At 45.3% G+C, this 17,021-nt stretch overlaps 1 protein-coding gene across 1 annotated transcript in view; it reads left to right on the top strand.

The window, feature by feature from the left end:
• LOC8050624 (adhesion G-protein coupled receptor G2) overlaps positions 1-17,021 on the top strand; it is a 136,577-nt gene that overhangs the window by 37,933 nt on the left and 81,623 nt on the right. Inside the window, exon 3 of the mRNA XM_042292923.1 lies at positions 8,300-8,632. Within this exon, the coding sequence (XP_042148857.1) occupies positions 8,300-8,632 (333 nt within the window). The remainder of the gene's footprint in view (positions 1-8,299; positions 8,633-17,021) is intronic.

Consider the following 17,021-nt stretch of genomic DNA (forward strand, 5'->3'; position numbering starts at 1 on the left):
AATTATGAAGATGTTCTTGTCATCTCAGCGTCGTATTGCAACGATAAAAGCCATTTCTGAAGTATTCCACTTCGCTTTGCTTTGGTAGCAGAAGACACGATAGATTTGCTGGCTTCTGTTGCAGCGGGCGTCTTCATTGAATTGCGTCGGTAAACGAGCAAACAAGCAAGTGCATCGCCATGGCCACAAAGGCCTCCGCAATGTGCGTTTTTTTTTTTTTTCTGAAAAGAACTTAGGTTAGTTCAGAGGGGCGAAAATTTCGTAAAATCAAACCACGTCATGCAGATCAGTTACGACGACGACCTGAAGTGCACTACCGGCGTAGTGCAGGCCAGCATGAGAAACAAATCGTACGCCGTCGAGGTAAGTCGTTTGTTATTATTATTATTGAGGTTGTCAGGTTATTAAAATATTGCATGTCTATCGCAATTTCGCTTTTTTTTCGTTTTGTATACATTAAATTTGGTGGATGTGCTCTTTCGGTGAATATCTCCATCGAACCCGCGATGGGAGTGCAATCTGTAATAAACTCACCTTATGTTTTTTATCTAGTTCTTTTGCGTTTGGGGTTTTGCGGAAATCTGAAGAAACAGCAATAATATTTCTCCACGCGATGGTTACAACCAGGTACGAAGCACCCTCCCATAGCGCGAGTCCGTAAACAAAATGTGGGATCCCTACCGATTGTCTGAAGTACTTTTCTCACGGGTGCATTGCGATCTTTTAGCAGACGATCATCTCGATCGACGCCCGGACTTTCGATAAACCATATTTTGCATCGCACCCCACCACGAATTCTTATAAGTGTCTTAAACTCATTGTATTTCAAACAAATTCAATATCGGAATATCGTCTTTATTCACCCGATTCAGACGCCGGCGCCGGCTTGGCCGGCGGGTGTGTGGCAGACGGCATTCTTCTTGCATTCGTCGTCTGCTGCAGGCATCTTGAGGACCGGAAGTTGTAGTCGTAAATATTTCAGAAACAAGTGATTGCCGGCACACTTCTGTCGAAACATATATGACATTCAAGCTTTCTATATCTGTGCTTTTTAGAAGTTTAAATCCTACTCCCGATTTTTAAACGGTCGGGTTTTCGTAGCGAAACCTAGCCACATGTATTTGTCCATAACAACGACCCCAGCAACGGTTTGTTTGGACCCATGACGTCACACTTACGGAGTCAATGACTGTTTCCTTGGAATTAAATGCGCAAATTCGCATTTGAGCAGCTCTGTAGCTTCCCCGACCAGAATAGATAAAGCCAAAGGGCATATCCCTATCTTTTAAGCCATATCCCTCAATCGTACCAACAAAAAGCCAAAATAACCAAGTGGTTTATCTAAATAATCGGGAGAGTGTCTGTTATATTTAATTAATGTTATTTATTTTTGGGATCAAATAACCACCCAATCCAATAAAAAAAAAACTTTAGAAAGTAAATGTAACTAAATTCGATTACTTTCTCTCGACTCTTGTGCGATACTCCTAACAACAAGGTAGTTATAAATCTTGCCCGTAGAAGGTAGAACAATACATGACTGGATAATCCTGACTTCGAATAAGCGACAATAGAAACGACAAAAGCGCTAGCTCATGGTTTTGATAGCTGGGTCGACTCTCGTGAGGCACATGAATTTCTTTAAATCTTTATCTCGCTCCCGTAGCCAATGATATGTATCGCACCAAGACAAAAAGGCGGAGTGCCGGTTTCGCTCTTTCCCGGGGAGCCTAGAGTGGTCCGATATTTCGAGCTCCATAAAGGAGTGAGCTTAAAAAAAAAGATTATCGAAACTAAAGCTACAAGGTAGGTGAGTTGGTTTATGTCGGACACAATGAGCCCTAATGCAAAAAAAAAAAAAAAAACTGGTTAAAACTGCATGAAACTTTAAAATGACAGCACGTGAGTCTACTTTACATACCGCACTCTGGAACCCGATCGAGATTTGCGGCAGACAAGGTCGTTGAGCTTGTCACGCACAGTGTCACATCACGGAGTTCGAATTTCGCTTAAATCATTTCTTACGGCAGAGCTAATGAGTGAACGCCCTCCACGTGTCTCAGTGATTTCTACTCTGAAATATTTGCGTTAATCTGGACGCTCGGGCTTCGAATAGACCGGGAGCTCATGTTCTCAAGCGAAAACTGCTACCTGCGCTGAGACAGTAAGCATTACTCTCACGGGATGAACTTTCCCTGCGGGCTCTGTTTCCTGCACGACATCTTTCTAGAAACACTCAGCCTCAAGTCTTCTTCAGACGACGTGCGAAGGAGCACTGATTCTGTTAATTTAATGTATAATGTATGCTTCATCTATACACCTATAGGTTATAACGATGCTGGAAAACCGAGCAAGTAAGACACACCACTACCATTTCCACTCCAGCAACATTACGTTCATTCGAATCGCCCTATCCGCACTGCCATAAATCACGGTGAATACTAGCTATCTTTCGAGAGGACCAATTACGGTCGCCTGAGGGTTAACCATCAATTGTCGACAATCTTAAACGAACTTGTTGAAGCAAACATTACCTTCCCATTGTCTCCAATTCGCATCTGCGTAAGTTTTTCCTCCAAACCTGTAATTCCTAAACATTATTTTGTCACTTCATTTTTCTTTTTGCTACTGGTATTGTTGTTAAATGCATCGTATTTCGGCATATGTTACCTTATGTTCTAGATTAGAATATATTTAGCTTTTTTTTTTTTTGCTTCGTTTACGTGAAAACTAAAAATGTATCCACATGTTTTTTTGCTTTTGTTTTTTATTACGAAATTGTTTGTAGTTTCTTCGCTGCCTGCTGTAAAGGTAGTGAGAACTTTGTCAAGCGAATTTTCGCTTTTCTTCTCACCTCCTCTTTTTCTTCTCACCTCCTCTGTCACCTTGAAGTGATGGGAAAGAAACATTAGAATAATACAGAGTTAGCAAATTATTTAATTATACAAATTGCGCGTCTCATAGACAGCCGACACAGTTGTAAGGTTCTTAACTTTTTTTATAAAATTACCAGGATACTTTTAGATTATTCGTCGCAAGATAAATAGAAAACACCTACAAAAAATGTGCGCAATATTTTCCTTTTCGGTACTAACGTAGTGTAAATTCAGTCATAATAAGGAATTTGCATGCGTGGTTTTTTTACGAGAAATGCAATACAGTGTTTCTACACAAACTTGCATCTACGTTGTTTTTGTTACTGCAGCCAGATAAACTGTATAAAATCGACGCCTCTCGTCATTGAGGTTCTTGCAATACTTCATTTCAACTTAAGTCCAGACAGCAGCCGACGCTACGAGTTAATGGGACAAATCGGACAGCGTCAAATGCGCACTATCATGATGTTTGTCATAATTTTGTACGTGTTTCATCTTCGCCGAGCCAATCATAAAGAAAATACGCTTACTGATTGCGCTTTTTACGCTGCTCGATTGGCCTTATTACCTCGTAGCATCGGTAACGTCTGTATTTAAGCTGAAACGAAGGATAGCCATGAAGATGGAAGCAGGAGGACCCTCGGGTTTCTGGTTCTGAGCAACCAGGAATGGCCTCCATGCTGTCTTTCGCCTTCCACTCTAGGTGCAGTTTTTCTATTGCTACTGTTTTATGTGCTGATATCCATGGAGTTCTGTAACGTTTGACTGTAATAGCCAGCTGTAACAGCCGGCTGTAACGGGCGGTTGTAATTAACAACCGACACCGAAACGTTAGGAAAGATAGGGATCGGTATAAAATATTTCAGTCCCCGCAGGCTTCAAAATCACCAGCTTGAGGTTGTGACCCAAGTGATTTGTCGATTGAGCTACACAGGGTTGGTGGCGCCATAGCCTCCTGTGTACTGACAAAGTCTGGCAGATTGCCACGAGAAGGGGCCGCCGAAATGGAAAAGGTGGACAACGGATGAGAGAAGAGCCACGTGACTTGCGCCCTGCTGCGGCGAGACGCCGAAACATACTTCTCCCGAGCGAACAAGCGTGTTTAAGGTCTTCGGCGCTGCAAAAGCTGTGCGCTGACGTCCAGGTTTCCCTAGAAATGGCTCTTTGATACTCTGTGCTACCAGGTCCTCGCGCTACAAATCTACGACCGGGCACTCTCTGTCTCCGTCGTCGAACCGCCAGGCTTTGGGAGTATAGAGGAGGCTATGGTGGTACGGACCACGCAAAGAAGAGTTTATTCCCACGGCGCGTGAATGAGCTCGCGCGCTTTGTGACTTTTCCAGTCACGTAGTGCCATTTCGTGGCGGTTTTAAGAAATGGAAGCGAATGTGCGGTAAGTGGTGCCGTTCAGACGCCCTCTTCTCCTTCCCGTGAATGCTTACCGCACATTCTATACTTACCAGTCTTTGTCGGCATGATCAGGACGGAATAAGTTTGTTATTCGTATTTTTCTTCAATACTGGTGTCCTCCAACTAGAGATACCGAATAAGCTACGCTTTAGAGCAACGACGGTTCGCCCTTCGTAGTGTTTCGAATTATGTTGCCAGTTATTTGACGCTTCACTTAAAACCGCAGGAAGCGCTTGTCAGACTTCGAAAAATGTTGGAACTTTCCGCGACAGAGCAAAATGACGTTGCGCGACCTTCCTGTCACCAGATTTCTAAAACTCAAGAAGTAGAATTTTAAATTGCAGCTATCGCCAATAGACCTTTTGCGAAATCCCCCAAGCGCCCTGGCCCGCGCGCGAGGAATTGTGGGAGAGACTGTTCCTCGCCTGGCCGCTCTGCCTTGAGATCGTATTGCCTTGTCGCTTGCCTCCTTTTAATTCTCTGTTTTTTTATTCTATTACCTATTTTTATCTATTCCAGTGTATTTTTTGTTGCTTCTAAGTGTTTCTATACTCTTCGGCGCGCGGTATTTCTTGTATAAATATAGTATTTGCGTCTTTATTTTGCCTTTTTCGACGGGAGTGCCGACGGACAACACGCCGCTTCGCGCGTCGTTCTTCGGGTGAGTACTATATCGTTGCTATCGATTCCTATCGCGCTCTTAGCTGTTCATTTTTGGTTCATTTGACCCGCGTGCAGTCGAGAGGAGCCATTTATGAACACAAGTGCACATGTCGGCAGAGTTCTGAATCAACAATCACGACGCGAGAGCCGGGTGCGCGGTGATTTGGCCGCCCGCGCTCGCTCCGTTGGCTCGCACTGCAGCGTATGCCTTCGAGTTCCGCTTACTTGACCAAGATACAGCACGCCGCTTTGTCGCCACGAACCATTTGTCCGAATGTTTGCGAAGCTGAGGCATATGCAACGCTGCGGCGCCTGACAACTGCGCGCTGCAGCGCGATCCCTTCGCAAACGCCGACGGCTCAATGTCGCGGCTTGAATGCGTTTATAGCATGCCTTCGTAATCTACCTGCTAAGCTGCTGTCAGTTGCCAACGCCCTTTTTCAAGTGCAGAGCTGTATTGCCGCGAATCATTGTTTCGAATGCCTGCGAAGCTGTAACACCGTTCGTCATATCCAACGCTGCAGTGCCTGACAAACTGCGCGCAGCGGCGCGAGCCCTTCTTAAGTGCCGGTGACCAAACGTCGCGGCTTTTTTGCGCTTATGGTATTTATGCATTTGCCTTCTTAATTTTTCTGCTAAGCGGTTGTCAATTGCAAACACCCTTTTTCAAGTCCAGAAATGTGCTGCCACCCAGGCAGTTATCTTGAAACTCGTAGTTCCTTCGATAATTTTATTTCTCTAGTCAAGACGTCAGCTCAAGGTATTTTATTTCGTTATGTGACCTTCAGCAGCAACATGCCCGGTGGTGCAGTTTGCTGTGTACCAGGCCGTGCAAGCAATATTGCCAGCGCACAGCATGTTTCCTGGCACCGCTTTCCAAAAGACAGCGTCTTGCGAAGCGTTTGGGTGAAGACAACTGCGTGCTGTTGTCAGGCGCCGCAGCGTTGGATAGGCCGAACGGTGTTACGGCTTCGCAGGCATCCGGACAAATGATTCGCGGCAACACATTTCTGCACTTGAAAAAGGGCGTTGGCAACTGACAACAGCTTAGCAGAGAGATTACGAAGGCATGCCATAGTCGCATTCAAGCCGCGACGTTGAGCCGTCGGCGTTGGCGAAGGGATCGCGCCGCAGCGCGCAGTTCTCAGGCGCCGCAGCGTTGCATATGCCTCAGCTTCGCAAACATTCGGACAAATGGTTCGCGGCGAGAAAGCGGCGTGCTGTCTTGGTCACGTAAGCGGAACTCGAAGGCATACGCTACAGTGCGAGTCAACGGAGCGAGAGCGCGCGGCCAAATCACAGTGCACTCGGCTCTCGCGTCGCGATCGTTGATTCAGAACTCCGCTGACCCCTATGACATGAGCGCGGGTGTTCATAAAAGGATCCTCTCGACTGCACGCGAGTTAAATGAACCAAAATGAACACCTAACAGCGCGATAGGAATCGGTAGCAACGGTAGTACTCTCCCGGGGAACGACGCACGAAGCGGCGTGTTGTCCGTCGGCACTCCGGTCAAAAAAGGCAAAATAAAAACACAAATGCTGTATATATACAAGAAATATCGCCCGCAGAAGAGAAGGGAAACACTTAGAAGCAATTATATAGACACTGGAATAAATAAAAATAGGTAATAGAATCAAAAACAGAGGATTAAGAGGAGTCAAGCGACAAGGCAATGCGATGTCAAGGCAGAGCAGCCAGGCGAGGGACAGCTTCTCCCACAATTCCTCGCGCGCGGGCTGGGGCGCTTCGGAAAATTTCAAAATCGTCTATTGCACCCACATTGCCAAAAAGACAGCCGGAAATAAAATGCCGATTCTCTAGACGAACCTTATTTAGTTGCTCTATCCCCAAGTTTGCTTGACAGACTTTCTTTCATGGTAATACAACCCGAGACTCAGGAATGAATCATCACCAGCTCGCTGTTTTTTTTAAGTATTATTGCAGATACTTTCTTTCCTTCGCCTCTTTATTCACCTTAATAACCGTGGCACTCTACTGTTTTAGTTTCCGACTGGTGTTTTTACCGCGACTTCAAAAGTGGTCTCCATGTTTGCCTGATCGCGCCATTCTGTGTCATGCTGTTGCCTGTCGCGATCCTGGCGTGGGCACAACAGCGGAGGTGGACGCGGTGGACGCCTGTTCTGTCGCAGGTTCCTCTACAGCCAGTCAGTCGTTGGATACCAAAGCAGACGCAATTGGGGACGCCGCGACGACGGCGACCGTCGCGTCCTCTCATCTTTTCGCCAGCATTTCCAACTCCAACCGCCAGCATTGCAACATCCGACAGTATGACACACCTGCTCTTGTGACGCAATTAGTTGTCACTTCGGGACAACTTTCATTGCAGGGTCAAATAGGACGCTAAACACACCATTTGAAGAAGCGTTCAAAGCACCGTTGCACATTCAAGTTCAATTAAAAGAAAAACGGTTGTTCGGCCCCCATAAGAAAAAAAACAAAAGAAGAAAACTACGTCTGGCAGAGCGTTGAAACTCTGCGAGAATAAGACACTCGAGGTGGAAATAGGATGCAAAATTTTGTGAATATGGCGTTACCAGGATCAACAGACAAAGAAGACAAAAAACTGGTCCTTATGAGTTGACTTCCACTTAAGCCTAAATTCGTAAAAAACGAACTATCGGGTGTCTGAAATACATAGGCTGCGACTACTTTGGACCGTAAATATTGGCGCTTGAACGTAGCAATATAAAAGTTTCCTCAAAAATGTATTTCACAGGTGGGTTTTACGCTGTAAATTTACGAAGCGTAGCACCCTTTCTGTACACTATTATGCTAAAAACTTGACAGGGTCCGCCATTGACCCTGGCAAGTTTTTGGCCCTGTTATTTACAGACAGGGAGCTACGCTTTGCAATTGCAACACTTTCGCTGAAAAGTTTAGAGTGCTACGTGCATGCACCGAGTTTTATGGCACATTTTAGATGTAGCCTCGTATTTCAGACACCCAATAGTACTATGGGCGACTGTAGCTTTTATTTCCATAAAACGAACATGTCAGGAAGAAAGAAAACTATGTTGTTTTTATTCCTGATAAGTTTGTCTTACTATAAACGATTCCACAGGCTCTCACAATATTATTTCTTTGTTTGACAAAACTATATTTTGGATGTCGGCTCGTGCACAGAATGCGTTTTTCCTTCATATCATTTTATGCCGGTAACGTCATGTTCTCAAATGTTTGCATTTTATCCCAACCGCTAGAGTCATATTTTGACTGAGTTTCAACTTTCTGGAGTGCGTAGTTCATTCACGGAGGCCGAAAAAACCGGGTCTCATTCAATCGATCCCGGTGTATTCTAAACAAACTCGTCGGTGTCCGATTCGCAGGCGAGCACGTGAGCGTCGCCCTCCGCACGAACCGACCTCCCATCCTGCAGAGCTACCAGCTGCCGGACCTGACGCTGACCTGCAGGGCCGCTTTCACAAATGGCAGCGCTTTCATGGAAGCGATCCGAGGAAGCTACGCCTACGCCTACGTGTGGACTAAGAACGACGTGTACCTGAACGAGTCGTTCCGTTCCATCCAACCAGAGAAGGTGATCGAAAGAACCACCTTCTCGCACTCGTACGCGTCCAGTCAGGGTCACTACCGCTGCGGTCTCAAGGCGTTGCCCTCCGGAAGCACAGTTTGGTCGAACACGGTTACCGTGGTACTTGAAGGTGAGACACGGCCCTTATTGGTTTGCTCAAACATTTGGATTTCTCCAAGGTTTTCTAAAGATGCACTCCTATATTTTCGTGGAGAATTAGAGTTCCTTAATGGTGTTCTTTAGAAGAGTGTTACCCATGAGGTGAGTTTACAATGTACCCAAGTAGCACGAAGTTGGCTCCAAAAGGAAGGTTGATGGGGGTCCAACACACACACACACACAAAGGATATATTCTTACAACCCTTGTCACATATACTACACCCCAAAACTTTAGCTCGACGTACGGCGCTCCGACGTTGAGCCGACGGTACCAACTTGAACGACCGGCTTGACAGGCGCGTTCTGCGACTTATTAAAATAGCTAATGTACATGTGACTGACCGAAAAAAAAATACCCGAGATTTTCTTGACACAAGAACAAAACCTTAGTGTTTTTTTTTTTTTTTTGTCTAATCTTTGATGCGTACTTTGTTGTTCAATGTTATATTCCACCATCATCAAGCCTCTCGTAAACGTTGAAGCCATCAGTTCGACGTCAGTCTGACTTGGGCTGCCCACTGGGCTACCCTCGTGGGACCCACAGCGGGCCTACTTGGGCAGCCCCCGTGAGGTCGCCCCGGAACCTCATTTCGCTCGGGGTCCATTTCATATTTTTCTTACGTTTTTGGAGTACAGCAGTGCATAACAAATTGAGCATGCCTCACTTGCCCCGTGGGCCTACTGGAAACATTACAATTTTGATAAATCAATAAACGTCTTGAGCAAGGCCATAGCAAATTGGGCATTTCAAATGTACGAAATGGAACAAAAAAAAAAGCTGTGCAAATTGCAAATCGGGATTCATGGCCAGCTTGAACCATCTACAGACCTTCAATTATACAAAAGACACGACATTCTATCGAGCATGTTTTGAATCCATCCTAAAATTCAATACTCTGTCAAAAAAATCTACCCCTTGTAAGACGGCCTCCTCAATATGCGTAGTAATAGTGCGTTAGTAATAAAGTTTACCAAGCCTAAACATTTTCACTCATGATTAGAATTACAATCCTCGGTGATTCGGTACACAATTAAGGCAATCACTTGTGTTCAATTTTCAAAACTTGCAGTAAGTATTAGCCGAAGCTGCCGTTTTGGGGGTCGCACAGGTATTCCAAGTTTGACATGCCCAAGCTTTCCCGCCTCGGAGCCCACATTGTTGCTAACTCGGGCCCCACGGAGCCGAGGTGAGACCCACTGGTGCTTTACATGGGCAACCCAAGTCGGGCAGGCCCACGCTTTGCCGACGTAAAGCCCACACCGTTGGCAACTTGGCTCCGCAGCGCCGAGGTGGGACCCACGGGTGCTTTACATGGGCAGCCTGATTCAGTCAACGACACATTGGGCTCAGTGATCAGGAACGAACTGCTTCGTCTTTATCCAAACCGAGTACGCGCGTGTGCGTGTTGCATTACACAAGGTTTCAGGAATCACAACTGTTACATCTCCCTTTCTTTGTAGTCTGGAAGACAAAGCAATTCCCAAACCGTGATCAAAATAAGAAATAAGAAAAATAACTAAAAAATACAAAAAACACAAAAATGAAAAACAAAAATCAAGAAAAGTACACATTTACAATAAGCCCGGGGTATTCTGCTTAAGCGTTCTGTTGAAATGTGTCATCGTAGTGTAGTCGCTTAGGCTGCTGCACAGTTCAAGTTGATGTCGGAGTAGCACGCACACTAGCCCAATCAATCAACCCGGGACCGTCTTGCTGCACTGCTGGGGTCACTGGAACTAGGGTGCTGGTCAGGGTTCGACATGAGCTCGTGGCTGGACAATCTTGCTGAACTGGTAGGCTCATTGCAGTGGGAGCAACTTCAATGTTGGCCGGCTCCCAGTCTGGACAAGTACCCTTGAAGATATTCGTACGCGCAAAGTCTCCCTTCGTCAGGAGCAGGTGAATTCGTTTCCGTCGAAACTTCCGCCCGTCCTCCGTGACGACCAATGAAGAACGAGGCGCCACATTTTGTAGCACTTGACCCTTCGTGGTCAATTATTCTTTGTCCCTCAGGCGTACCACGTCACCTTCCTGTAGTGGCATCAGGAAACATCCCTTGCTGCTATCTGGGTTGCGTCCTCGGAGTGTTGTTGGGACTGTGGGCGAGAGGTCGGGAAGGCGGGACCTAACGCGGAGTCCCACGAGAGCCTCGCTGGGACACCGGCCGTTTTCCAGAGGTGTAGACCCGTAACCCAGAAACCCCAGCCACAAGTCCTCATTAGCCTCAGCAGTTTTCCGCAGTATTCGTTTTGCCACTTGCACACACTTTTCCGCAAGTCCTCTGGCGCGAGAAAAGTGCGGACTGGACGTTGTGTGCCTAAACTCGTACTTCAAAGCAAACCTCTTAAACTGACGTGGTGAGAACTGTGTTGCTGTCGCTGCCCACTTCAAGAGGTATGCCGTATGCAGCAAACATGCTGCTCAATGCCGAAATTACAGTCTCTGACGTCGACTCTCTGAGCCTCTCCACTTCTGTGAAATTATAAAATGCATCATCGGCAACAATGCACGTGTTTCCAGCCTGTACAAACAGGTCTACGCCAATGCGTGTCTGTGGTAAGTTGGGATCCTCTGGCGTCATTAGTGGCTCATTCCATTGCTGGCGCGCAAATTGTTTGCAGAGTGGGCATCGCTGAATCATCGTCGTGATGTTACTGTTAATGCCCGGCAAAAAAACTGTCTCGCTTTTGCACTGCACTTATTAATACCACGATGACCATCATGAATGCGCTTCAGGATTTGCTTGCGCATGGTCAGTGGGATCATCATTTTGCGCCCTTGAACAAAACCCCGCCAACTTCTGTTAGCTCTTCGGCAGAAGGCTTATACTCTCCTTGAACAGGATTCTTTTCTCGGAGACAGTTAAATGTCTCAGTGAACGCCGTGTCCTGAGCAGTTTCACTCACCAGTTGAGTCTTGGTGCGCTTATTTTATAAAACTTTGCTATATCTCCAATACATGCACTTCGATAACGTTCAGTTTCATGCCATGTGAACGTCCGACGGGAAGCGCTCTTGAAAGAACGTCTGGCACCCCCAAGTCTTTTCCAGGTATGTACGCCGCACTTAAAATGACTCTTGAAGCGTATGCCACTGGCTGCCATCCCTGCTCGAGCTATTGTAGCAGCGCCGCGCCTATCCCTTACTTAGATGCATCCGAAGATACTTTCACAGTTTTTGTTTTCGAATCAAAAAGCACCAGCATTGGGGCAGTAGCCAGAAAATTTTTAAACCTTCCCATCCTGCTTGGTGTGCCTTAGACCACTGTCCTTAATAACTTCTCGCATTAATGTCGTTTTTGAGGCCAAGTGGGGCAGAAGCTTTGTGAAGTAATTTATGAAGCCAAAAATCTCTGCACTTTTTTTTCTTATTTGCTGGATGAGGGATGTTCTGAATGCTCTGAACCAGGGCCGGGCGTGGAAATATACCATATTCAGTGATTGTGTTCGCCACGTACTCAATTTTCTTGTGGGTCAGTTTGCATTTGCTCAGGATAGACTTAAAACCCTCTTGCCTGGTCCTCTGCAGTACTGCGCGTAATCTTTTATTACGCTGTGCCTACGTTCTACCCCACACCAGAATGTCTTCGATGTATAACCTAACTCCGGGAATTCCCCGAGCATTTGTGACATCACTTTTTGAAACACTTCCAGTGCAGAAACTATCCCACAAGTTATCTCCCAAATGGCGTGGCGAAAGTAAAACTTCTGGCGGTCTCGGCATCCAACGGTATTTCATGAAATCCAGAATTTGCATCAAGGGTTGAAAACCACCGTGCACCCGCTAGCTCAAACTCGATGTCTTTTTTTGGGGGGGAAGTTGGAAACGCTTTCGCTTCACTCACTCCTTTGTGCTCCGGGTATCCCAGCATGCCCTGAGCTGTACGTCTTTTTAAGTTCAATAAGCAAATGTCACCGATTCCGTTGGTTCTTCTACTTTCCGGATGACTCTGTCAGTGATTAAGTGCTGAAGCTCCTTTTCCAGTGACTGTCGTAACTCTTGAGGAATTCGTCGGGCTGCTTGAACCGTTGACTTGGCCCCGTCGTTTAGTACCATAGCGTACGTTTGTTTCACACAGCCCAAACCCCGGAACACGTCAGGAAATCCTGATGCTACTGCATTCGCGTCGTCACAGGAAATCGCCGAAACACGATTAACGAGTCCAAATAGTTCGCTGGCTTAAGACCGAGAATGATTGCCATTTGGGGGGAGGGGGGGGGGGAACTTCTTCCCAAGGAAGGGATCGATGGCATTTGCCGTGTTGTTGCAAACGACCTTCAAACCTGCTTTTCCTGCGTACGCAAATACACCACCGCTGTAACTACGCGCAATTTTTGTGCTTTTTCGCGAATTCGCGTTTGTGTCTGCGCGTTTGCATCACGATAGTGGCCACAAGTTAGCTTGCGCGAAAGTGTCAATCTTCAGAACGACGTCCTTATCGACAACCTTCGCCGGCACCAGCCAGTCTGGTTGATTGCTTGTGCTGCGCATGTCCACTTCCAGAATTTCAAAGTCTCTCCCCGCTTCCGTGGCTTCCTCGGCAGTTACGTCGTTGTTGATGATCGCGTTCACTCAGTTTGGGCAACCTGCCGCAAAATTATCTTGACGTTGACATTTTCGGCATTCTTTTCCCACCGCTGGACAGCCCGCTACTCGGTGAATGAAGTTGCACTTCTGGCAGCGGTTTCGTCTAGGTGGTACTTGAACTGGCACCGATGAACGCTTGTTCGTTGTCCGTTTGATACTGAGGACGAATTCTTCAGGCTTGTTCCAAGCTTTGTTTTGCTTTGCTGATATGTCATCCGCCTTCCACATGTCCACTGCTCTGGCAAGAGGCAAGTCCTGTTCTCGCACCAGCCTTTGCTGTAGCTTTTTGTTTGCGGTTCCAAACATGAGCTGATCTCTGGTCATTCAATCGGTCAAACTACCGAATTCACAGGTCTTGGCCTTTGACAAGAGGTCGTAGTAGAATGTTTCAAACTGCTCAAATTCTGCTTGTACCCTCAATCTGAATACGTAGCGATCGTAAGTTTCATTTTTCTTGAAAAAGCAGTAGCTTTGAAGCTTTTCTAAGACGTTCGCTTAGGTCAGCTCTCCCTCGAGGTTGAAGGTGTCGTAGACGCCTTCAACCCCAGCGACATGCAGCATCACTGGAATCTTCTGCTACTCCCTCCTTCTAATGGGAGACTCCGTAGCAGCCATGAAGAATTCTAGCCGTTGCTCGAAACGTCGCCAGTTTTCATGTTAAAACTTTCCAACCACTTCTGACACCACGAATGAGTCAACGACGCATCGGGCTTAGTGAGCAGAAACGAACGTCTTCTTTATCCAAACCAAGTATTCGCGCGTGCGTGCTGCATCGCACAAGTTCGCAAGCATCACAACTGTTGCACAGCCAAAGCGGGCATGCCCACGCTTTGCCACCGTGGAGTCCACACAGTTGGTAGCTTGGCCCCCTCAGAGCCGAAGTGGGACCCACGGGGGTCTACATGTGCAGCCCAAATCGGGCATGCCTAACATTTTTTTTACATGGAGCCCCCATCTTCGTAAGCTGGCCTTCTGCCAGCTTACAATTCAGCGCCAACTTTATCTCCGCTCTGATATTTTCTGACTATCAACCTCTGCTGCGCTTATTATGTTTAACTCGCTAATTGGTTCATCGCGTCTGCTTTTGCAGCACAACATTGTAAATGCGTCTAATCCCCTCAATAGCATGTGAATTATATCCGTCTTTAATTTGGCTTTCTTCACATCTGTAAGCTATTTTGCAGCAATAATTGCCGGTAAAACGGCCATCCTGAGGGAACTACCTGGTACAACGTGGTGTTTCAAAAACCAACCAACTTCAAAACTGCCGGAACCTTTCTTGAGATAGGCACAATGTATTGGAAGTATTGATCGAAATATAAACATAGCAATCGAACATTTTATTTAGCGACACAGAGTCCATTGTCAAGGCTTGCTACACGCTATGTTGGGGCTGGGATATACGACAAAAACGTTAACAATATTAGATAAGCAAAAATAGTTGATGCAAAAGAGGGAAAAAAAAGATATATCCCATCTCGGTTAATAAAGTAGTAATAAAAAAGCGAATTTACGAGGCGGCCTTTAGGTATCGGGTTTATGCGCTGCAAGGCAACTAAAGTCAGAAGCGAAGCCTCCGAGGCTCATAGGGGCTGCTTAAATCCTCAATTCTGTGCTCGAGCAAAGAAAACGGTTTCTCAGTTCCAGGACGGTGGACGCCCACACTAAAAACAGATGTGTGAACAATTGAAGTATAAAAAAAAATACAAGTCCGGTACTTTTTTTTTTATTTCTGAAACAACAGTTTGCAACAAAACTTTTTATAAAAATCAACTATAAATCAGTATTGATTTGCTTCGGCAGAGTTAGTGGATATTTTTGTTTTTAAGCCGAAAAACAGTATGTTTTAGTTTTAGGTAAACCTCATTATACGTTTTCAGTCTAGGTACCGCTGTTGATGGTGTACCAACATAAAAAGTTTTTCAGTAGACCATTTTTTGGATCTGTTCCCGGTACGATGGAACGCTCTTTACAGAGTGTTTATAACTCATATAAGCTGGAAAAAAAGTTGAAAGGTGACAAAACTATATTGAGGTTCATATCAATGTCAAAATTATTTTAACTTCTCAAATTTAGCACAAATGAAGTACTATCGTAAACTACAATGCGCAACATTTTCTGTCTACGAAAAGATGCTTCAATACTGTTCGATATCATTTCAACATAAACCCTCTATTGTTTACTCTCTGCTCTTTCAGATTTCCTCACGTACCGAATGTCAGGAAGGCCGAGCGTCGAGGTGGGAAACATATTTTATGTCGGCACTCGACTTGAAGCCTTCGCACAGACCATCAACCTAGCGGCTCAAAAAGACCCTCAGCTTTCTTCGTGGAGTTACTCCGGAGCCAAAGTGTGATCTTTCCTTCTCCTGTGCCTTTTCCTTTGAGTTTTGTTTAGTTTAATTGGATTACATTATTAGACATCTTTCTCTGTATTAGATTTGTTTAAGAAATAGCGGAGTTAAATATAACTATATCTTTTTTTTCTGCGTTTTTGTTCCCGGAGTAGGTGGTTACAGTTAAACGTTTTTTTTTTTTTTTTTTGTGGTTTTATGTAAAGGCGATTACGTTTCTGGTGGGATGTATATAGCTTTTATTAATAAAACAATATGTGGTATAGCCCAGTCACTGAACAAAACTGAGCTTTCAAATGCAATTATATGTAGATGTTTAGAGTCAAAACTGACGTGATAATATAAATTCAAATAATGAGTTCAAAACAATTACTTCCTCTAAACGGCACACGATTGTATCTAGAATTTTTTGTGGTCCGAACCTCGACCTAAGGCCTTTTTTAGATCATCTGACTTGTTTTTGTAGGAATCGCAAACATAGAACGCAAATAATATTGTCTCACATACTGATTGCTATATATAACCCAGCACACGTTTAGGAAGTATAAAATAACACAAACCGAAAACATGTATGCTGTTGTCATTCGCATAGGAGTGTAGTCTGAGGTTGTCGAAGTTGATATGGTATCAAACGACAATAGTTATACACGATTCTAACCGGAGACGACGGAAAACAAAGGGGACAAGCGACAGACGCACACTTCTCAAACGCAGCTAAATAGATTTTATTCACCCATCGGAAATTATATGCCGCCCCTCGCACGACCTGCACCGAGTTTGCACACGCGGACACAGCCAGCGCCACGTCTCCATAACATGGCCATCGATATACCCCTGTATACCCCACCCTCTCACGTGACCTGCACCGAGTTTGCACACGTTTACACATCCATCGCACGCCCTCCAAAACACACCCAATGGTACATCACGTAAACTACTCTACCAAAATCGTATAAAATTAAAAAAATAGAAATGATCTTATACAATGTTTTCTTTTCCCTTATTCCACCCCGAACAAAAGTAAAAACCTCCCCGACGCCGATTCCAGTGAGTTTGAAGGCTGGCTAATAAAATTCTCCACAAAGTCAATCATAAATGCTTCTTTTAGAACTTTTTCTGCACAATTTTTTTCTTAAACACTCAATAGAGTAGTGTCCTCTCACACCGGCCAAAAATTGTTGCACTTTTATACGTAGCTTGCTATATCCGAGTTCTTTTCATTATTCTTGACAGTCATTTTGTGCTCGAGTAACCTTTCATTCAAAAAGCGATTTGCTTGTCCGATGTAGGTGAACCCACAGGTCATTGAAATGTTTTAGAGAATACCAACCTGGCATTTCACGGGGCCTCTCTGTAACTTTTCAGACATCCTTGAATTTACCTTAAAATGGCGTCGGCCTCTCGTCGGCCTGCAGTAAAG

This window comes from Ixodes scapularis, unplaced genomic scaffold (assembly GCF_016920785.2).
Source record: "Ixodes scapularis isolate PalLabHiFi unplaced genomic scaffold, ASM1692078v2 PGA_scaffold3__209_contigs__length_174095766, whole genome shotgun sequence".
In the NCBI taxonomy this organism is placed as follows: Eukaryota; Metazoa; Arthropoda; class Arachnida; order Ixodida; family Ixodidae; genus Ixodes; species Ixodes scapularis.